The sequence below is a fragment of the Phaethon lepturus genome, unplaced genomic scaffold (genome assembly GCF_000687285.1).
Source record: "Phaethon lepturus isolate BGI_N335 unplaced genomic scaffold, ASM68728v1 scaffold19242, whole genome shotgun sequence".
Classification (NCBI taxonomy): Eukaryota; Metazoa; Chordata; class Aves; order Phaethontiformes; family Phaethontidae; genus Phaethon; species Phaethon lepturus.
The window spans coordinates 7,440-30,432 of NW_010524279.1; the positions used below are offsets into that span (position 1 = coordinate 7,440).

The 22,993-nt window shown below is 45.0% G+C and overlaps 1 protein-coding gene across 1 annotated transcript; it reads left to right on the top strand.

Moving 5' to 3' along the window:
• Positions 1 to 11,920: 11,920 nt before the first annotated feature.
• Positions 11,921 to 22,475, top strand: CNOT6L (CCR4-NOT transcription complex, subunit 6-like). Its single transcript, XM_010282404.1, has 11 exons — positions 11,921 to 12,032; positions 12,495 to 12,681; positions 13,142 to 13,227; positions 13,682 to 13,771; positions 14,580 to 14,648; positions 16,654 to 16,811; positions 17,852 to 18,006; positions 19,444 to 19,595; positions 20,768 to 20,992; positions 21,696 to 21,898; positions 22,263 to 22,475. Exons 1-11 carry the CDS (start codon positions 11,921 to 11,923, stop codon positions 22,473 to 22,475), a joined length of 1,650 nt encoding a protein of 549 aa, XP_010280706.1.
• Positions 22,476 to 22,993: the final 518 nt, after the last annotated feature.

Consider the following 22,993-nt stretch of genomic DNA (forward strand, 5'->3'; position numbering starts at 1 on the left):
CCTCTAAACCTTAAATTTCAATTTATATTTGTTCTGTTACATGGGTTTACAACTGGCCCTGGAAGTGGCAGAGAGCTAGCACAGGATGAATTATCCACCCAGTAGAAGTTTCCACTTGTGAACGCCTTTCCTCTAATCCCTTTTTGTTTTGGAAAGTTAAGAAAGGAGAAGGAAAACGGGGCCAGACAACTTCTCACATACCAGAACATAGTCACAGGTGCCAGGAAGAGTCGGGTTCAGACTGTCAGATGGCGCTTGGCTTGCAGTTTTTCCTCCAGCCAAAATTATGTCTTACCATTGGGAGTAGTTCAGTCTCTAGACACATTTTTGTACCTGTGCAATGATCCTTATCCTTACTCTGGAGCAAAAGATTGTGGAGGAGTGGAGTTGATCAGATAAATTAGGAATAATTTGAGTGGATGAGAGAAGCACATATATTAAGTGTTTGAGACCTGTGGTTAGATTAGGAGGTTTGGGTTTTTTTACAGTATAAAGATCTCTTTGAAATGTCTCGGATTAAAAGGTTATATAGCCTTTTTGCAGACTATGTAGCCAAGTCTGAGTGAGGCCATGACCTTAGGATATCCGTTTCATTCTTTGATGTATTTTTTCGTGTACAGTTTGACTTGAAGACTGCACAGCAACAACTCCCATGATGAACTGGTAGGTGTTTTTCTGCCTGCCACAGTAAGCCCTAGGTGCTGCCAAACAAAGCTCCCCACGCGTGTAAAGGTGGAACCGTTCATTTTTGAATCGATGGCCACTTACTTCATGGCAGCTGCAGGTATGGACAAAACAACCCTGGACATGTATGCAGGGAGATGACTGTAACTCACAAGTATTTTCTACTTGGAAAATTACATGTGTTAAAACCTCAAGCTGTCAACAACGCTACAGCATTCCTGAATCTGTACCTGCCTCTTCCGCATACCCGCTGTGTCTGTGCTCTTGCTTTAGGCGCCGTTTCTGTAAAGCAGTGGTGAGTGACACTTGGTAGGACTAGGGCTTCGGACCATATTTCTCTTCTTTAACTTGCTTTCAGCGATTATTAGCTTCTTTGCAGGTTTATACAGCAGTTTATGTCTTGAGTACATGGACCTCTTAGCACCTCAGTGCCTTGACAGGGAGCGTCAGGGCTGCAGCTCTTCCAACGGTGCCCGATGGCTTGTCTAACTCAGAATCCTCAGCAGAGGACCGCAACGGGGAGGGAGGGAGGACCGCGAGGAAGCCTTTGCAAACACAGACGTTAGGGCACTCTTGAATTAACTTCTCACGTGCTAGCATATGAAGAAAGAACAGAAAACTGTCCTTTTTGAAAAAGTTGGGCAAAAATTGCCAAAGGCATTCCCTGATTAGGTAACGCACGTGCTTCAGATGAAATCCCGTCAAGTGGCTGAACAGAGGAATCCACCCAAGTTCAACCTATTTTCTGGCAGAGGAACAAGCGCAATTCGTGTCAGCTCTCGGTCATGCCCCTGGCCAGTTAACGCGTACCTCGGGGTTTGTTCCCAGATGGCCTACTTCCCTCTACTAAACTAAATATTATAGCGATCATTCTGGGCAACAGAATTAGCCTTCTGCTAATTTTGGTTTAAAGAGCAAGATACCTGCTGCACTGGGTAGCATCTTGACCCACTGAAGATGAGCTCTTCTGCGTCTTGTTGCAGTCAGATTTCAGAGATGCTCGTAGTGAATTAACCTCCAGATACCGGCATCTCACTTTTCTGTTAGAGGTGAATGTCCTGGTTCCCACAGCAATTGTCTTGGGCTATTGATACTGTAGTTTCTCATTTTCTGTATTGCCGGAACGGAGCTAGAAGACTATGCGTTACCCGTCAGCATCGATTTTAAAACGAGATCTAATATTTGGAAGTTTAAGTATGGTGTAACTGCACAGGGGAAAGATTTGCATAATCAGATACAGAAGCAACTGAACTATCTTTCGATATCCAAGTAATAGGCTTTTCTCGGGCTATAAAGCAAGCTTTTTTACTTTTTTGATTATAAAGTACATGTAAATATACCCCTCCGAGAAGGGTGTTTATGCCTATGAACTGCTTGGTTTTAGAGAGATCACTTTTCTTTCTCCTCTTCTTCTGAGCGTACCAGCCTAACTACTTCGAGCACTAGTGCAGGATCCCGTGGCTTGTTGAAACTGGGCTGTAATAAGAAAAGGCTGATTTATTGTGCCAGTGATTGCACAACAGTTTCCCCTACTGGCCTATACTTTTTCCTCTGGCTTCCCCGCCTCCTTTCTTTTAAAATCTTGAGCTTTGACTCCTCCAAATCTACCTGTGGTTGAACAGGGCAGGCCTTGTAACTTTAAAGGTATCTGAAGTACGTTTTATGATGGCAGATATCCATGTGGCTAATTATTGCTGCAAAGAACAGATTGTGAACGATAAGCTGGCCGTTACCCTTTCTATCATACAGGGAGAGTAGCTGAAGTGCTGCTGGGCTTTGCTTATTTTCTTAAAGTCTTGGCAGCCTACCGCTTAAAGGTTAAGATAACGTCGTAGCCGCAGAAGTAATCTCATCTGTTCTTTTCTCCTAGCACAACCTTTTCTTTGAAGGATGAGGGGTTATTGATGATTCAAATCGTGTTTTAAAGAAAGGAAGAAACGTTCATTGAGAAGACCGCTTCAAAGCTGCTGCAGCGGTGTGCGTGAATGAATAATTCTGGTGTAGTTTTGTTCAAAAAAACAGGTCGATACCTGACCTCTCTCCAATTATTGATCCTGAAGAGTTGAACGAGACGAGGTGTTGGCTCGGGCCAACCGGAACAGGGTCTTTATCATATCTAAGCGAGCGACCGAATGAGCTGAGATGTCGGATCAGGCTTGTCAATAAACCAGCTTCTTCCCTAGAGGCTCGGAGGGGTGCTCGCACACGGCGACGCTGCAAGCTTACTCAGTTCTTGGTGTTGAGAGTTTTCGGTCTCCCCGCTCCTATCGCTGTGAAACCGGTACTAGGAAAATCTCCTGCTTTAAGTGGCAGCCATGCACGGCTGCTTGTCTTCTGTGCCCACAGCCCGGCACAGCGTTTTGTCTTGATGCTTGCTACTGATCCGGCACTGGCTGCTTCCTTCCCCAGACTCCCCGTGACTTCAGTTCTTAATCCTTTAAGCCACTCTGTCCTCTATCTCATTAAAGGACCGGCGCTCTCCGGGGGACGGGGCGGCATTGCAAACAGGTCATTTCTTGAAATTAGCGTGGGATACTCGTGTAAATAAAAGTGCTATTTAAGCCACCCCTTTGGGGGCTTCTCATTAGATTTATTTACAGGCTGGCTGTTGAAACTCTTCTTGCCCTGTAATAGACCCCTTGTATGCATTTCTGTTAATTTGAGCTTTGCTGTTGAGGAGCTACCTAGCCACCCCGTGTTTGCATGTTCACTAGCCCCCAAGAGCTCCTTTGAAAGCAGTAAGTGTAAAAGGCATCTGCAGACAAAGGCACTTACTACTCTAAGGCTTGATGCAGATATTCAAGGGTTGTCCTGTGCACAATGAGAGGTAACACACTATTTCAAACAGAGCAGAAATTGTTCTTTTGGAGTAAGGACTGCAATGTTAATTCAGTACAGAAATTAAGAATAACTACATAATGCTACGGAGTATTTCATGCAGTAAATAGTTCAGCTGTTCTTGTAAGTGGGGGTGTGACATAGAGGAAAAGGAAGGGTGGAAACCTGGATATTCTTGTGTTACCTGTGATTTAAGAAAAGACTCTATACTTCATTTATAGGAGATGAGGGAACAGGGGGAAATAACTAGTGGGTGTATGTCAGTATGACAATTAGCATTTCCATCAAGTGAGTGCCAGTTGGCTCTAAAACTAATGGCATACAGCTCATTCCCTCCCTTCCCACTCCTCCCCTTGGCTTTTGCTGTTTTTCTCCAGGGTTTGCTTCTCTGACTTCTCTATGCTTCTCCGGGCTTCTGAAGTCCTTGTTGAAGTGATAAAGCAAAGCCCCATGGGACCCCACCGCCACTGAAGTTCATATGCCCGCTGTGCCGGGCATAGGCAATTCCTTACGGGAAAGGAAGCAAGCTGTGTAGTTAAGGTAACAGTGACTCTGCTTTCAATCCCTGGGAACAGTCCCTCTGTACAACAGCCTCCAGCGCACCCCTATGAACTGCTGCACCTCTCGCACGATTTGGAACTCACTGATGAGCAGCGAGAGGATTGTCTGTGAAACAGAACAGGCAAAACTTCAATCGCCTCCTCTTGCTGAGCCTCATCTAAGTACCACATGGCATAAAAACTAGAGCGAGGTTTGGACAAATTCCATCGTACTGCTGCTGTGCTTGCTGTTGACATGCGCTTTTCACCATGCTTCTGGGTTTGCTAGCTCGAGTGGGTGAGCGCAAGTCCAATATCCTGCGTGCAGGTTCTCGCAGGGTTACCTCCTCTCTGGTAAGGACGGCAGCGCTTCACAAATTGTCAGCCAAGGTGATTAAGCAGTAGCGCTCTATTCCCAACCCCGAACTTCCTCCGTGAAGCTGCCCCTTGCCTGTGCGACCTTGTTCCAAACCTGGTGGATGGCTGTGAGTTTCCCTTGACTACGGCAAAGGTAAAACTGCCAGCCAGGGGCAGCACGGTAGTAAGAATCTCCTCCCTTCAGCTTCTCAGCACAAACGTGCCTCCTGACCAATTATAGCTTAGAGGAACAGCTTTTCATCCTCTCAGCATCAGTATAGAGATCCCACGACTTAGGTCTTTCCTCTTCTGCTTATTTTCCCTTCTTCGGCTGCAGTATAAAGCTATAGTCCTTGAAGGAGATCTGCCTTGTGACGGGTGGAAGGAAGGACTATGAAAATTACTTCTAAAGCTTATTTTGTTGAAATATTTTCTACACCTAATATTTATCTTGATCATGTAGCAGAGGTGGCAGTTTTATTAAAATGTTCAGCTTGCAATATGTGTTAAGACTCCCTAAAAATTTCAAGTTAAGGAGTTTAAGTACTGAACCTAAGAGTAACAAAGACATCTTACTAAAGCACGTTTGGTTTTAGATGCATGACTGATGTGGTTCAAGAAAACCCCCGTATTACTTTGCTGTATTTTTAAAAGCATTAGCAGATGAGAAAAGTACAAGCTGATGTAATTTGCTGACAGCATTACAGAAGTACAGTCCTGTCTCGCTCCCACTTGGAGCCCAGATTATTTGAAAGAAGCCAATGAGGCTGAAGCCCTGTCTACCGGTTCCTACAGAGGCAGAGTTACTGTTGCTACAGACTTGAAAGGAGATAGAAGTAAGTGACCTTGGGTGATCCAGATTTCCACAGTTCTCCTAACTACGTGGTTTTGGACTCTTTCTGCCAAAGAAGAGATTGCTAGCGAGTAGAGATCAGTAGTCCTACTGGGTTCAAGTGGAGCAGCCCACTGCAGAGTAGAGTCAGTGTGTCATCTCCTGAGAAACAATTTTCTTGGATGGATGATATGAAAATAAACACGTCTTTTTACAGATTTATAAAACAAAAGATTTGTTTCAGTTGTACTTGTGGACTTCATCATTCGTTGCTAGCTGCATGGTGCTAAGCTTGGAATTTTAGTTGTTATTCCTTAGACTTAATATTCACTTCAGATTTAATCTCTTGCCTTGGGATTTTTTTTCCACGTACTGTTTAACTAGCCTCCTGTCAGTAGGATGCTTACTTGTGTCCAAGTAGTCTCTATTTATTTATTTTAATTGTACTTTCCTCAAAGATTGTTTGACACCTCAGTATTGGAAAATGACAGTAACAAAACGCTCATTTTCTCTTTTTTTCTTTAATTAAAGAAAGCCATGAGGCACATTTATTCGTTCCACTGATAATCTCTAGTCCCATTCAGGTCACTTGGAATTAGCAACTGAAAAGAGACCCTACCTTTGTTGACAGACTCACGGTGCTCGTTGGACTCTTGGTAGAGATAGCGCACGCAGACGTGGTGGAACATGTTCCTGCAGGAAAGCACTGTGAAAAAAATCCAGATGCAAGCAAAAGACTATGAAAATTCCCCACACATATTTTCTTGCTAGTATATATACACTAGATACTAGATTTACCAAGTAGTTTACCTTAAGCTAACACGTGTATACATATCCTAGTACTGGCAGTTTTGTTTTAAATCCTCTTAACATACCCTTAAACAATTACCTTAATTTCTTGATCTTCATTCCCCCCCAAAGCACTCTAAGTCAGTTTTTGCAGGTATTGGCTGTGCCTCCCCTTCGGGAGGCTGAGGTGGGGAGACTTTGGCCATATGCTCGTTTAAAAACAAGAGTACACATTGCAGAAGGAGCAGGCTCCCTCTCCTCCCTTCGCAACCATGTGGTCCTGTTTACAAGATACATAGATAAAAAATGGCTCTGTTTTCCAGCTTGTGGCCCAACTTTCCAACATTAAATAACGTCTGCCCATGTGCACACACGTGCAGGCACACGCTCTGGCCTCGTCAGCCAGCAAGATTTTTAATTCCTGGGAGGGATCACCATATGGAAGTGGATGGACAGTAAGCTGTTACCGCGCAGAGGAAGGAGGAATGATTCAGGGCCGTCTGCTGGACAGTTTTCAAAATGCTTTGGCAGTTTGACTCATCTATACACAGAGACTGAAAAAAAAAAAAAATCAATCACAAAGAACGTCACTCTGCTGGAGGCAAGGATTTTGAGTTGTGCCAACATATCCGTGAACACAGGGCTGAAGCGGGACGAAGTTGCAGCTCTTTCCATTTGCTGGCTCGTTACAATCAGACAATTCATTTGTGCATTGAGGTGTGAAAGAACTTAAACGGAAAAAACACATTACAGTCACCGTAATTTAAGAAACGCATCTTCAGCCTCTCTGGGGAAGGGACTGGTCATTGTTTTGCAGCAGCACATAGCTCTAAGGGACTTTGCCCTATCTGGCTTCAAAGTCCCCGTGCAACATAAATACCAAATAATCTGGACAGCTTTGAGCAGCCTTTCTCTTTCCGCTGGACATCCGTTAATCGTTCTGCTTGATGGGAGATATTTGCCTTTGGAACAAGAGATCTGACTTTATTAAAAATGATAGTGATGCAGTTCCTCTCTCATAGCAACCCTGAGATAGTTACTGTGCTGTGTTTGAATGTGCTCTGGAACAGAAAAGATTTTATATGTTCACAGCTGCTGTTGATTTCCCCCACCCATACAAAGAAAAAACCAACCCAAAACCACTATGAGTTAAGAAATTTCTTAATCCCTAGCATAAAGCCCTTCTTTTCTTCTTGTGTCAATGCAATTTGTAGAGCTGCCTTTAGCTTCTCCCTAAAAAGACCCCCACAGTTTATATTTCATACTGCTAACTGTATCCTCCCTATCTCATTTCTCCACATCTGTATAACTTAGAAAGTTAAGCACAGAAGAGCTGTGCTCTTTTCTGTTATTACCTGGTTGTCTGAAACACGGAGTGTGCAGAAGCTCCCATTTGTTGCCCCAAAACCAGCGTCTTCACAGTAAAAGCCTGTGGCACAGCCCAATGGCTCTAAACTTTCTTCTTCGATGCTCAGCACACTTTCAGTACCGGTACATTATTCCTGTTTTGGCTTTTAACTGATAGTCAGCATACTCCGTAACACAAAACCCAGCAAACACAAGAGCACATAAAAGCAAGAGTACAAAAAGGGGGAACACAAACCTCCTGCTTACAACACTTCAAAACCAAGGAGCCTCTCCCTAGCCCTTTTTATAACCAGCTGAGCTGGAGCTGCTTAAGTTCACCTGGGACCATACTTAGGCTTCAGCTGAGTAACCCTGCTATGCCAGTCATCTCTAGGCTTTTGGGGGTGGGCTTGTAGCCAAAGAGTGCAAAAGCATGACATTGTTAGGAACCCCCAGATTTCAAAGTCTGTTCAGAGCTTAAATATTGTTCTTACTAATGCGCCGACGTTTTCATGTTCAGGTTTTCTTTAATTTACACCGTATCGGGGTCATACTATTTAAGTTTACATGGTTGGGTTTGTAGCAGAGAGCAAGTTTTAGGAGCTTCAAAAGTTTTCCAAGGGAACTCTTTGGAAGAAAAGCCGTCAAGAATTTTTTTTTTTGGTCCCATTTGCAATGCAAAGAAACTGAGAGTGCACATATTCTGCTCGTGTCACACCTGTGTTAGCTGAATTTTCGCAAAGGCCTTGCTTAGAGCCGCAGGGTGCGACTCCGCAACAGCTCAAGCTGACCAAAATCAGTGCTACTTCAGTTCCCACGTCCCTCGCTGGGTCTTCCTGCTTTGTTCCTTGTGACAGGGCTAATACGTGTCCGATTTGGGGGTTAACTGATTCAGGCAACTCGGTGTAGCTCCCTGAAGACCGAGCAAAAATAGGTTGGGATTTCTGGGTTCTGGTTTAGTTCCAGGACAAGCAGAGAGGGAGATGGGGATGCTGGGAGTTGCGAACCCGGGCAGAATTCGTTTTTGCTTCAAAAAAATGACATGTGGTGGCTTTCAAGTCTTGCTTAATGTTGCTGTTACGCAGAAGGAAAAAAAAAAAGTATATTTGATTTAGGTTTCTTTTCCCTTTTCTGTAACTGTGGAAATTACACCGATGCTCGTTTGACTCACTACTATTTCAAAATAATATTAAAGTGACTAATATCTGAAAAAATGCGCGTGTCGTTTGACTCGCAGTTCAGAGCTCGTCTCGTCGGAGGGCCTCTGACTGCCGCAAATCGCTTTAAATTGGCAGAGCGCTTCTCATAACGAGCCGTATTTCAACACAATTTCATCGGGTTCCCTGCCAAGGAGGAAACTGTAATCCTGAAGCTTTTTGATGGTGTCACCCGGTCAGTGGTCACCTCTTGGCCCGTGGGCAGGTATGGATGAGTATGGGGTGACTCAGATGGTCTAACCGCCGCGGTTTTAAAGGCTTCATCACCAGGCCCGGGGATGTTTGTCCAACTCCTGCCCCGCTGCGGAGGCGGGAAGCTGCTGGGGTCTGGCAGTGGGACCGCCAAGCCCCGCTCCGGTTTCCAGCGAGGCTGCTCAGCAGCTGGAGGAGACCGCTTGCCGCTTCACGACTTTGAATCGACGTGCGTGCGACAGCGAGGACCCCTGGCTGGCCTGAGCCTTGCTGAGCCGTTAGCCATCTGCGTCTGGCTTGAGATGAAACGGCGAGCAGAAATACAAATAAATTCCCGCTTGCTTTTTTAGCTGGAAATGCACCTTGAGAAGCCTGTAGGCAGCAACCGTGGCCAACGCTTTGGCCAGCAGCATGCAGGGCAGGGAGGGGTTTCAGTATGCAGAAACTGAAATTTACATCTGCCCGGGTCTGATACGACTATAAAATTATGCTGTAGAAAACAAGAATGCGAAGACCCGGTAAGCAAGAGCGTGTTTCACAGAGCGCTTACCCAAATGCTGACGCTGGGTATCGGACAGCAAAGTTTGCCATGTCCCAGTTCCAGATGTGGTAGAAGTACGGATCGTTTTAAGATACGACAGATTAAAAAATCAAAGCGAAGACCCATCCTGGGTCAGTTCAGATGTTTGATGATTAAGACTTAAAGATCCAAAAAACTCCCTTCTGGCCTAAACCCTTAATCCTTTGTTGTATTCTGCTTGATTTTCACCGCCCAGCCTTCAGGTTTCCCCCTTCTAATCCGCAGCATGCCTTCCGGATGAAATAAATACTGTCACGTAATGAAATCTCATTTTCTATTAAAGGATCATTGCAGGTAATCCCGTGACAGTGACGTGACACTTTGCTGGCTGCAACAACTAAGGTGCTGCTTTTTGGCACGGACGGACTCGCTCTGCTTATGCCGCGTCTAAAACGCTAGGACTGTGGTCTTGCTTCGGGTGCGTATCATGTGAAATTGCTGTTGAGTAGCCGGCTGGGTAACGCGCTCGGTGCCACTCCAAGTAATTAGGCTTTAATACAAAGTGCGGTAGCGTTGCCGCCTGTTTCCTCGCAGGCGCTGGGACCGGGACCGTGCTCGCCGCAGCTGCCAGGGACTGCAGGCTCTCCCAGTGCTGGGGTCTTGGCCCCCCGACTCGGCAGCGATTCACGGCGCTGCTGGATGACTCTGCTCGGCTCCAGGGGTCTCGCAAAATCCAGGAAGAGCCGTGTCGAAACTGGCTGGAATGTGGATTACTTTCATACATGTCTAAGGGCAAGGAGAAAAGGTGAAATTAGGGCTCTGGTGGCTCTCCCCAGGGGCTGTGAGGAATCTGTTCTTGGGGCCAGGGCTGCTCCCTGCTTCTGCACGTGCACGTGTTTAACAGTGAAGATAAATCCGGCAAACCCCGAGCTCTGGAGATTTAGCACTCCCGAAGCACAGCCTGTAACTCTGGTTGTGTCGGGAAGTACCGTCCCCGATTTTGGGGTTCTGAAAGGAGGATCGAAGGGTTCCGGGTCTAATCCCGTGTCCTTAAGTAATCCGTTTCATTCATCACATCGAACTGAATCGCTGCAGCTGAGCAGCATGAGCGCAGAATCCTCTTACCCTGTAGCTTTCTGCGCCGTATGACTTCACCTGTAAATAGAAGCGGACTGTAATTAGACGTGGGGCTCGCATCTGCCCTGCGCTTGCAACAGGGAGCCTTAACGTTGGGGGAGGAAGCACCAGACCCGTAACCGAGACCCTTCGCAGGGGACGGCCCTGACAACCCTGGCTCCCACGTGATGCCAGAACGCAGTTTTGGCTATCTGCATCAGTTGGAAAAAACTGCAGTTCTTTAAGCTCCTAAAGGGGACGTGTGATCTTTGTTTAGTTGGACTAGCTGAAAAAAACCCTGAACTACTTTCAACAAGTTCTTCATAGTTTTCTGTCTCGTCAGTTCAGCAAATCGAACAAGTTATAGTTGTTTTAAGAGCTTCGCAGCTACTGCAGCCAGTTGTAGTAGAGACGTATGTATGAGGGAAAAAATGCATCCTGTGGACCGGCTGCTTTGGATCTGTATAAAATCAAGGTTTGTGTCTTGTGTGTGTCTCGGCAGGAATAGACCCGCGAAGAGCAAATTCAGCTAACCTTGTGTTTTAAAACCAAACAACCCCTCTTCCCGCCCCCGGTCTTTCTCAGCACACGGTCTGGGGAGGTATGGAGGGAAACTTCCCCCCATGACATCGGGAAAGGGTATGTTTTTTGAACAGGACATCGGAGCTCTCTTCTGGCAAGAATCTGGCAAATGAGATCGGTTGAATTTGTGTGTGCACGACAAGCTCACCCTTCAGACAGGAGTGCATCCGATACTGAAGTTTTGGACGGGGCTGAAGCCCTGTATGCATAAGAACAGCTAATGAGAATTTTACCCGAGCTCGTTTCATGTCTCCTAGGCCGTTAGAAGTAAAAAGGTCTTGACTGATACTGAGCATGAAAAAGCACAAAGCCGACAGGGTAGATAGTTAATGGACAAATAGAGCTAATTCGCCTACCTACTGCGGTTGTGTAAGTGCAATGCAAAAGGGGGACTGTGTAAGCTGAAAATAATAAAATAAAAAAAGCTGTAAAAGTAAAGAGAATAGCCTTCCCTTCAATCGTTGGTTCCCTGTGAAAAACTACAGGAGGGAGCAATCCCTGCGATTTCGCCTCTTGTCTTGTCTGCGGGTTCCGCACGCGGCAAATAACTCGGCGATGATGTAGGTTACGCTTCGGTCTGGGGGATAAACTAGGAAATCCGGGAAAGCCTGCATCGGGACAGCACAAGGTAGCGCTGCGGATGACTGCAGAAAACCAAACTTTGTAGGAAGAAATGCCCTTTTCCGTTACGGGCCCGTATTCGGCAAAGGTCTGAGCACCTGCTTAGCTCCACGCGCTGGGAGCAGTTGGGCTGGCGTCAGCATAATATTTATCGTACGTGAACTCCAGGGCGTGTGTTTTTGCGGGGTGTCATTGGGAAAGGTAATCTCCTGGCGGGTTACAAATGAAGAAATGCTGTCGCTTGGCAGATCGGTAATGCTTGCGATGCTCTTTCAGACTAACAGGGATGCCAAAGGAAAAATATGATCCTCCAGATCCTCGCAGAATTTACACCATCATGTCAGCGGAAGAGGTAGCCAATGGGAAGAAGTCGCACTGGGCTGAATTAGAGATCTCGGGTGAGTGGGTTTGGTTTTGAATTTTGGTTCGGCAGAGCTGTCGGTACCCCAACATAGCACGAGACGCTTTCCGATAGGAGATCCTGTTGTGAAACCAGTTTTTCTGAGTTGGGGGCGGAGGAGCAACTGACTTAGCAGATTGCCTTCGAGCTTGATATGCAGCCCAGCTGATTTAAAACACCAGCTCAGATTGGACGTGAGTTTTTGGGTAGCACGTCAGCTTCCCTAGAGCTGTACCTCTGTCTCTATTTTTTTAACTGGGAAGGATTAGATAATTATTTAAAGTCTGCTCGTAGAAGAGCTACACGAAGGTATCTTCCACAAGTGTCACTGAGCGTTCCACTGAAGTGGTAGGGTTTCCACACTGGAAATCCCATATTCTGACATCCCCCATAGTTTGTGTCTGATGGCTTGAGAGTGCAAACCTGACTGAGGAGGTGGTTCTTTGCTTTTCTTTTTTAGGTAGAGTGCGGAGCTTAAGTACGTCGCTTTGGTCGCTGACGCACTTGACTGCTCTGCACCTCAATGACAATAATCTTACTCGCATTCCACCTGATATTGCCAAGCTTCATAACCTGGTTTACCTGGATCTGTCATCCAACAAACTCAGAAGTTTACCAGCAGAACTAGGAAACATGGTATCTCTCAGGTGAGAGAATTTATTCTCCGTAACTTTTCAAAAAATCTATATTCTGGGATTGGGACCGAGAATTTTATTTTGCTTTCCATTCTTGTTTTTAGAATAATTCTGAAAAATACAGGATTGGTGCAAATGTTCAGTTCTAATAATTACTTCTGGGTTTATTACTCTTCTCTGATCTCTACAGATGCATGTCTGTAAGCTATGTAGTCTTCTGCTCTGAAACATTCTTTGAGACTTGGGCATTGCCTGCTGTTTAAATTCTCCCCGATTTAATTTTGTGGTTTGGGGGTTTTGTGAGTATGAAAGTATTTTGGTCGCGCTTTGAAACGGGAAGATTGGCATATCTTTCCACAATACAAAAAACTCAGGGTGAAAAGTGTCATCTTTGAAGATGAGCGGCATATAGCGCTTTAACAGTTTTCTTCTGAAGTGATACTCATCAAAAGTGTTTCTGCATTTGCTGCAGGGAATTGCTTTTAAATAACAATCTGTTACGGGTTTTGCCTTATGAACTTGGACGGCTCTTCCAGCTACAAACCCTAGGTTTGAAAGGTGAGCGAGTTCTTCACAGTGAAATATTCCTATGAGTACTCTTGAATTACTGAGGGGGCTGGGCTCAAAGGCTTTTTGTACTACCTCAACAGTTTACTTGAGATATTAAGATATTAAGCTTGTAGCAAAAATGACCGGCCAGTTTGTAAAACAAGGCTTTTCTTTTTTAATGGTATTAAACTTCCTTATGAACCTATTTCAAATCTGTAGATAAGTAAATAAAGCCTTTAACTTACTGTACTATTGATTGAGGTGAGTCAAAGAAAGAAAGTCTATGTGTGCCGGCTCTTGCTGTAGCATCTGTTACCGTGGTAGTCTATGGTTCCAAGTTAAGCAACCTAACTATCTCCCGGGTCAATTTGTCTGTTCTCATTATGGGAGATTTTCTTTGGTCAGAAAGCCTCAAGAAAGTCAGGCAGCTAATCACCCGGTTGTTGTTTTATGCTGTTGGCAGGCAATCCTTTATCACAAGATATTCTCAGCCTCTACCAGGATCCGGACGGAACTCGAAAGCTACTGAACTACATGCTTGACAATCTAGCAGGTGACAGCCCTACAACTCTGATTGACAGAAGTGGTTTAAAAGCATGCATTTCTCACAGCATTTGCTGCTAAAACAGGAATGCGAACCGCTGAAGGGAGAGTATTTTCTATCTGCTTTTGTGTTTTTGTCGAGCGGTTCCAGTCGTACACACAAACGCACACTTGCACACGGTGGAAGAGGTTGACATATATTGTCTAAGCTTTTCCCGTGTTACCGTGTTAGAGGCAGTTGCTCCCGCTGTTCTGTTTGATACCCTTCGATTACCGACAAAGTGCAAGGTCTTCCTTGCTCAGGCCATTTTGATACTTTCCACTAGAAGTTATAATCCAAATGCAAGCCGAATGTCAAACTTAGATCTAGAAATACCAAAGTGATTAAGAATATCCGATACCTGACTTAAATCCCGCTTCGTGGTTCTGTAACTGAGCTTTCGGTTTTACCACTTGATGTCTATTAAGTTAAAACACAGCAGGAACGAGGCTCTTGGAGAAGGGGAGTGTAGCGTGTCAGAACGACTACGGGATTCACCCCTCCTTCTTCAGCCCTATGTTCAAGGTGCAGGACTATTTCGGTGGCGCTTCTAGATTTGAAAGCAAGAGACAAAAACAGTCGTGAATCTTTTGTCTGACAAATCTGCTGTTACTATAGCTAGCCGTTGAAATTATTTTTGCCTCCCCTGGAGCGTAAAAAGGGAGTTGGGGATGCAAAGTCCAGCATGGAACATTATTGTTCAGTCATCATTTTAACTTAGCAATTGGAACTTACAAATATAAATGCTGAATTAATCGCTGTTTTACGTGTTTTTTAGTTCATCCAGAGCAGCTGCCTCCAAGGCCATGGATTACTTTAAAAGAACGAGACCAAATTCTGCCCTCAGGTAAATCTGCGGTTCTTTTCCCCACGTTCACACAACGATGCGCTGAAAAACTTTTTTTTAGCTTTATTTTCAGAGAAGTCTTCTAGCTTGCACGGATCACATTGCAAATAGCAATTTATGTTCATTTGTACTAAAACAATTACCATATGGCTATGCTATAAACATCATTTCTGTAATTTGAATGGGATGCCGGTCATTTCTTTTCCATGTTAGGCTTTTTCGTAACTGTTCCAGCCACTGATGCCCGAGCAAAAGAGCTTTTTTTAAAAAGACTCATCTCTCAGAAATAATAATAACTCTAAAATAACTGTATACAAATACCGTGTCCACACCCAGGCTGTCTAAAGTGGGACCTTGAGAAGTTCCTATCTGCAAGTAAAGCCGTGGAGTGCTTGGTACTGAAGTTAGTTTAATGCCCTCTATTGTTGCTTTTGGTAAAGTGCAAGAGGCAGCATTTCTTCAGGCTGTCCCAATCTCCCGGCTCTTCTTCCCCTGCGCACCCTGAATATAGCCCTCAGAAAGCATCCGTGAGCTTGTATAAAGAATAAAAACCGCTAATATTGTTGTTGCAGAAGATCGGATTAATAACCAGAAAGAATAATGTGGCAGTCCTCCGTACTGTTTCTTTTTACAGACCTGAAGACGGCGAGTCTTCAAAACTTAACGCGGTCGTGTGGTAGGGCAGGCTCATGTTGCGGTTAAGATCATCAGTCGTTTTTTTAATATTAAAGAACAGCAAACCAGAAAAAAACCAGGAAGAAACGGAAAATGCCAAAAGCCCTGTAAGCCACCACAATGTTAACTTCTGGATTTCTGTTTCGAATTCCCTTACAAATCAGTCTCTCAGTGGAGTTTTAAGGACTTTTGGCATTTTCCGTTATTAGAAAGCATTAGCTTTCTAACAGAAAAATTAGAAAGCGTAGCATTAGGCAAGTGAGCCGTGGAATATTTCACGGTAGAAACTGTTGCAAGCCAATTGGTTGTTAAAAAATTGAAACAACCGAACAGAGGAAGTCGTCTTTGACTACAAGTATAAAAAATACAGCTGTGGGGCAGCCTCGTGGCAAAACCTCACTTCTTTCCCTGCAAATATGAGCAGTCTTTTCCAGTGGCGTGGTGCTAGGATGTTGCATTTACCTATATCTCTTTCTTGGTGTAAAATCTAAAGGAGTTGAGAAGTTTGTCTGTGAAAGAAGCGTGTTTCAAGGTGAATGATCGGATGAGCGGCATGCTGACTTCTCTCTTCTCCTGTTTTTTTTCCCCCCAAATGTGACCAAATAATGTATTAGGGACTTGCTAATTTATGACTTCATTCCCTGCCCTCACCCAGACCTCTCTTCCCGCCTTAGACTTGACAGACGCAGGTACGACTTGATCTAACTTAGAAACGTCGTATGGGTGCTAGGAAACTTGTACAAATGTTTTGGAATCAGACTGCTTAAAAACGAAGTGTTCTGAAGCAGCGTTTCGCTCTGATGCTGTGGTATCGTGGCGCAGTAACAGCTTCTTTAGCAGCTTGGTTTTGCTTTTGCTTTAGAACTGTACAGCTGACTTAAGCCTGAAGTTGCTGTATCAAGGCACCTCGTGCAATAAATACTGGGGCTTGACTCCACCACTGGAATGGCGGCTCCTTTCCCTCTCCTCAGCACAGAGAGAGGCTGCTCCTAATTGTTGCTGACCCCTAGACCTCCCCCATCCCCAAAGGTAATAAAGAATTGACCACAAAATGGGATTGCATTGCTCTGTGACGCACGTGACGCCCTCTCGTTTTCGTAGTAAGGCTGATTTTTTTACAGGAAGAGTTTAGCCTTACGTGGTAACTGCTGGCTCAGCAGGGCCTTTTTTACTCCCGCTCATGAAACGCTCAGTGGAAGAAGCCCACTGACTTGCGTTCGGTAGGCCCTCCAGAAGAGACCGTGTACGATTCAGTATTTCGGCCTGAATAAGTTCAGCATTTGTAATCTTCAGAGGGCGATAACCTTTCCCTTTCCTTCCTTCCTTCCAGCTTCATTCACAGTTATGTGTTACAATGTCTTGTGTGATAAATATGCCACCCGGCAGCTCTACGGCTACTGCCCGTCTTGGGCGCTCAACTGGGAGTATAGAAAAAAGGGAATCATGGAAGAAATCGTCAACTGTGATGCAGATATCATTAGCCTTCAGGTAAGTGGAAGATAACTGTAGTTTTCATCCGAAAGAGAAAACATTAGCTTCCACCTTCAGAATGAAATGCTCCCCTGAAAACACCGCATTCGCCTGCTTGCCAACGCGTTCTGGGGCTTACCAGTACAAGCTGTGTTCGCAGCTCCTTGTTTACGCATTGGCTTGTGTTTTATGGAATGAGACAAAGTAAGTGAGATAAAATCAGCTAAATTAGTCGGTTATTTGCATTGCAAGATCTGGGTCTTTCCCCCCTCAGATGAGCATCCTAAATATCCTCCCTCTGAGTGTACGGGGTTTTCTGCAGAAGGGGAGAACGTAGGACGCTATAAGCCCAAATGCCACTACACCTAGTCCGTTCCGGCTAGGTACAGAAGTTAAAGTCTCAAAAATACTCTCATTGGCAAACAAAGGGCCTCTCAAAGTCAAATATCGACTGTCATTGGTACGCGTATCCTGCCGCGTTACTAGAAATCGATTGCCGACGTTTAGAACAGTTGAACACTTCTGCCTTTCAACTGATCTTTAGTTTTTTAGGCGAGTTCTGGCAAGAAAAAGCCTCACACAAGAAGAGAGTAGTTACCTTGGTCTGAAAACCTCAAGAGATCAACCTCTGAAATCCTCTTGGAGACCAAATGTCACTACAAAAAAAATATATTGTTACAGAACAGCGAGAGACCCTTGTGCGAAAGAGCTCTCCAGATTAAATATTAATTGCTGCTGGGTATTTCTCGGCCTCTCAGAAGTTTTCACCTAGGACGGTATCCGCATTCAGATGTCAAAAATATCAGGTGTAATCTATTGCTATTCAAAATGCACCTGTCACTTTCTCTTTTGGGGGGATTCCAGGATATTCAGGAATGCAAATCTGTTTCCAGCAGGCCGTTAATCTAGGAAGTGACATGATGTGTGCAATGCAAACAGAAGCCTTTCGCTTCGGTGAGAGCTGCTGACTGCAAGCCAAGGCAGGCCCAAGTTGCTGTACAGCGATAGGAAGGGTTGACGTGACTTTGTTAGCCTAAGGTGTTTGTGTTCAATTCCAGGAAGTGGAAACAGAGCAATACTTCACCCTTTTTCTGCCAGCCTTGAAAGAACGAGGATACGATGGATTCTTTTCTCCAAAGTCACGTGCCAAAATCATGTCGGAGCAGGAGAAGAAGCATGTGGATGGCTGTGCAATATTCTTCAAAACTGAAAAGTAAGGGGCAGAAGCAGCTTTTTAAAACTACATTAAAACCAGCTTGATTTAGGTCTGAAAGCTTTCCTCTCTGAGGGTACGTAGTAACCAAAGTACTGCTGCTATAAAACAAAAGATAACGATCACTACAAAGAACGATCCTTCCTTCCCTTTGGCCGCTCTATTTGCAAGAGGGTCCTTCCATTCCTTTCGGACTATGGGCAAAGATATCTCTTCAGAAACGCCGAAGTTGCAGGAGAGCTAGTATGATTAAAAATTTTAGTGCTTCACGCACACACTTTTTGGCTGATCTGATAAATACCTCGCCTTCTTTACAAACTTTTGCCTTGCTTGACAAAAGTTTCACCCCTCTAAGATTAATCTTTAAAGATCTGTAAGCTGTGCTGGCTTAACCTTCAGGTGTTAAAAGATGTATTGCTGCCAAAGGATCACAGAATATTCTCTGCTTTTACTAATCAAAACATTATGTTACTGAATACCCGATCCAAAAAGTTCTGCTACACTAAAGCATCAAACTATTTGGAGGGGAGGAGAGGTGCTGGCATTCACACTTCTCCTCCGTGTACACTGCTCACGGGCTGTACCGTGCCAAGTATCCCTCTGAATAGTCCCTCCGAACCATTCTCAGTAATTAGAATGGGAGTTTCGCAAAGCCTTAGGTCCCTTCCGGAGTTTTCACTGATTCCAGAAACAAAAATACGCCCTTCAGACCATGTATAAAAACAACGGGGCTGGTTTTAAATAGAGCAAGTCTGTGAAAACACACAACTGACGGTTTTCAAACCTTGATACTAACAAGGATATATACAGAACTTGTTATTACGCTGTGGCTCTCACAGGTAAAAACAGAAGACTAATGATATTCTTTTTAAATTTTCTTAGAGCACAAAACAAAAAAAACCCCACCGTTCAATAGGTAGCCTTCAGTTTGTCCTGAAGCCAGGCATTTTCAGGCATCCTAAGGCTGGAAAGGAATGAAAAAACAATTTCACAAAACTAATGGAGGTAGCTAGTGGTTTGAAAGAAGCTGGTTTTTAATAATGCATTCGCCCAAAGTAAAAGGCAAGCCTTTAATTACCATCTCATCTTAATTTTTTGTCTAGAACACTCCTGAGGAGGTGCGATAACCTCTGAGCGTTGCTCTGAATAGTCCTCTCAGAGTGCTACGCCGAAACAAGTAAACGCTTCCTAAACCCCAGGTATCTCATCTCCCGTGAGACCATCTCACTTGCCAGACCGAGAGCTCTACCCTGACTGGGGAAATATTTCTTAGAACTGTTTTTACTTTATAAAACGAGAGGACGAAAGAAACGTGCCTCACCCTGTCCTGCAGGCTCTCTCCTTGGACGTGGTAGACCGGAGTGCCGATAGAAACCGCGTCTTTTCACGTAGCTGTAGGTCACACGCGTTGACGTGCGATTCTCTCTGTTTCACCAGATTTACGCTGGTGCAGAAGCATACAGTGGAGTTCAACCAAGTGGCGATGGCTAACTCCGAAGGTTCAGAAGCTATGTTAAACAGAGTGATGACAAAGGACAACATCGGAGTTGCCGTGGTGTTAGAGGTGCACAAGGAGTTATTTGGAGCAAGTGAGTACGACCGTCGTTCTCTCCTTGATTACTCAGCTCCACGTGAAGGCGTGAGTTATTCTTTAGGTAATAGGTCTCTCTAGAGTATTATTGCCATTGGTGGGGGTAACCAGCGACTCGGCGGGTGAGCAAACGCTGTTCACTCTGTTAACCTGAGAAAACAGTAGCCCATCGGTGGCTAAGACAGGGCACAGATGACATGATTTCCTGGTCTGGTTGCACTCGCAGCCAGATGCCCAGCATTTAGCTTTCTCCTTACAAGCTTTTGCCCCTGTCTACTTATTCTGTTGAATTCTATTTGAAGAATTAAGCTCTTCCAAGATCAGCGTGTTTGCACGGATACGCCCTTACCAATAGTTGTCGGTAATGCTCAACTTCTATTTTCAACTCTCTTTTTCTTCCCCCTTGATTGAATCCCTCCATCCTCCCCCAGGGATTATATGACAGTGCTAATGTTGTGATGTGGAAGAATGAGGTTATCAGGGATCTTTTCATGCCACTTGACCGACTGACTGTCACACGTTCGTTAAGTTTGATCAGATGCAGTAGACAATTTCAACGTACGTAAAGTTGCCACCCTGCCCCGTCTGCGTGCCCGGTTTTTTGATCGCTTGTTGCCGCTGTACCCTTCAAAGGAGCAGAATGTCTAAATCGCTGGACGGGAAGGAGCTGCCTGCGACTTTATGCCCCATCTTTCAGAGTACTGTTTCTCAGATAGATGGTAAAAGCAGCTACAGCGTTTTGCAGCAAACAGGTTCACGCTGCATTCGTTTAAGCAGGTTGGAGTTTTTCCCGAGGGGACAATTTGCCGTACCGTGGCAGCTAAGAGTCAGGAAACTGCCTTGTGCCTTAAATATTGAATAGTGGTACAGGGTCAAGTGATGATCACCGGAGCAGTAGAGAGGGAATGCAATTATAATGGTATCAGATTATGCTGGCTGTTTCTTTCCTATGTTGGAGAGATTTAGTCACGCAATATTATGTAAATGCTGCTAATTTAGAAAGGAATAGTGGCTGAGGTAATGCCTTTTTTCCAAGCAACAAAAGTACATCCATCTGCTGGTGTGTCTGAGTTGGAGCCTTTAGTAGCTAGACCCTGAGTGTTGGCGGGGGGAATCTGCTGCATTCACGCAATCTGCCTTTCACTGATAAAAACGTCTTTGTTTATCTAGGTATGAAATCACTTCATGTGGACAAACAGCTGCTTATTGTGGCCAACGCCCACATGCACTGGGACCCCGAATACTCGGACGTGAAGCTCATTCAGACTATGATGTTTGTCTCGGAACTGAAAAATATCCTCGAGAAAGCCTCAAGCAGGCCCGGTAGCCCAACAGCAGATCCTAACTCTATCCCTCTGGTGCTGTGTGCGGATCTCAACTCATTGCCCGATTCAGGTAACGCTGGTTTTGGCTTAATTTTTCACTTACCTTTTTAGAACGTCTGAATCCTCTTTTCCTCTGAGGGCGATGGGGCAGTTTTTGCTTCCCTGGGTAAGTGTGGATGAAAACTTTTTGCTAACAGCTGTCTCTCGAAACCGGGCCGAAGAGAATGCAAGTTCTCAGGTCGAGTAGACTGCTTTTCCTGATCAGTTGTACGTTGGTTGCGCCTACGACGATGTAGGAAAGCACAAATAGGTCTTGAACAAATCGTTAAATAAATACCCGTGCCCTGAGCAGCAATAATACGTAGGAAAGACGTGAGTTTGTGATGGAACGTGAAAACTCTCTGAGGAGACCGGTTTGCTTTAGTCATTACAACGTTTGATGCTGTAATATCGGGTATACGTACGAAAGCTGCCTCTCTAGCACCCCCTCACATGCTTACTACAGGACAGGTACTATGGGTCGGTTCACTGTAATCCTGAAAAAATGGTGTCAAGACCTCCGGGGAGCCTCAGCTCCCTGGCTGCGTGTCAGAAAGGTGCGTACGGCTCAGACGTGGACGAGACAGCTGCTGTGTAGGTTTCCCCTTAGACGGAAAGCTCTTTTCTGATCTCGTGGGGTGTCGTCTCGCTGTTTTGGTTTTTAACTCCGAGGCCAGCGCTCCCTGAACGCCGTGTTTTAAAGCGACTCCCTGAATCCTTTCCTTTGCAAACAGGTGTAGTGGAATACTTAAGCAACGGCATAGTAGCTGACAACCACAAGGACTTCAAGGAGTTGCGTTACAACGAGTGTCTCATGAACTTCAGTGGCAATGGAAAAAACGGGGCTTCTGAAGGAAGAATTACGCACGGCTTCCAACTCAAGAGCGCCTACGAAAACAACTTGATGCCTTACACCAATTACACTTTTGATTTCAAAGTAAGCAGCGATTTTTCTGAAATGGCAGACGTTGACCTGGTCTCCCCAGGACGCTGTCTTAATTTTCTGACCGTTGGCTGTCTTTCTCTTTGTGCCTGTAAGTGCTTCGTCAGTGGTTCCTACACTCGCTGGACACTTTCCTACCGCAGACAAACCCTTGATTTGCCGGTGTTTTTAAGCTTCCGACCTGGCTCTGGCCGGTGACTTAATGAGAACGGATGCAGCGCTTTGAACGCAGAACGCCACGCGCGTTTCTTACCCTAATTCCAGCGCTGTGCCTCTTCCATTGCAGCCAGAAAGCAGTCGAGTTCAGGTTGCCAGAAGCGAGGTCTGTTCTCACTGTCGTGTTTCTCTTTCTCCCTAGGGTGTGATTGACTACATTTTCTATTCCAACACTCACATGAACGTGCTTGGTGTCCTGGGGCCTTTGGACCCTCAGTGGCTGGTTGACAACAACATCACTGGGTGTCCACACCCTCACATCCCTTCAGACCACTTCTCACTGTTAACACAACTCGAACTCCATCCTCCGCTCCTGCCTCTTGTCAACGGTGTGCACTTGCCTAACAGGAGGTAGTGGAGCCCTGCCCCTTTGAGGGCAAGGACCTGTTGTTACGGACCTGTACAGTTGTAAATCAAAGTATATAGGAGTGAAGTATGGCCAACCTTAAGCTGCTTCTTCAAGCTCCTTTCCTTATGTGTTTGATATGAGATTTTGCACATTTTGGTGCATATTGGTATCATTTGGCACTAGGGCTGGAACCAAAGTATTATTCCCTTTCCAGGTTTTTAATTTAATTTTTTTCTTGTTTTAAATGGCAAGCTTTTTCTTTTCGGTAGGAAGCTGCACTTATAAATGGACAAATGAGATTAAAAACTTGCTTATTAACGTAATGCTTATTACCTTATTTCAAGGTAATGCTTTTTTCCAGAACGTGGCGAAATGAGCCAACCTTTTAGGAGAAAGAAAAACAAAAATAGAAATTCTTGTTATGTAGGAGGAATATTAGGAATACTGTTTGTTTGAACCCAAAACGGAGACTGAGCTCTGCATCCAAAATAAATTTTGCACATTAGCGAAGCACTTAATTAATA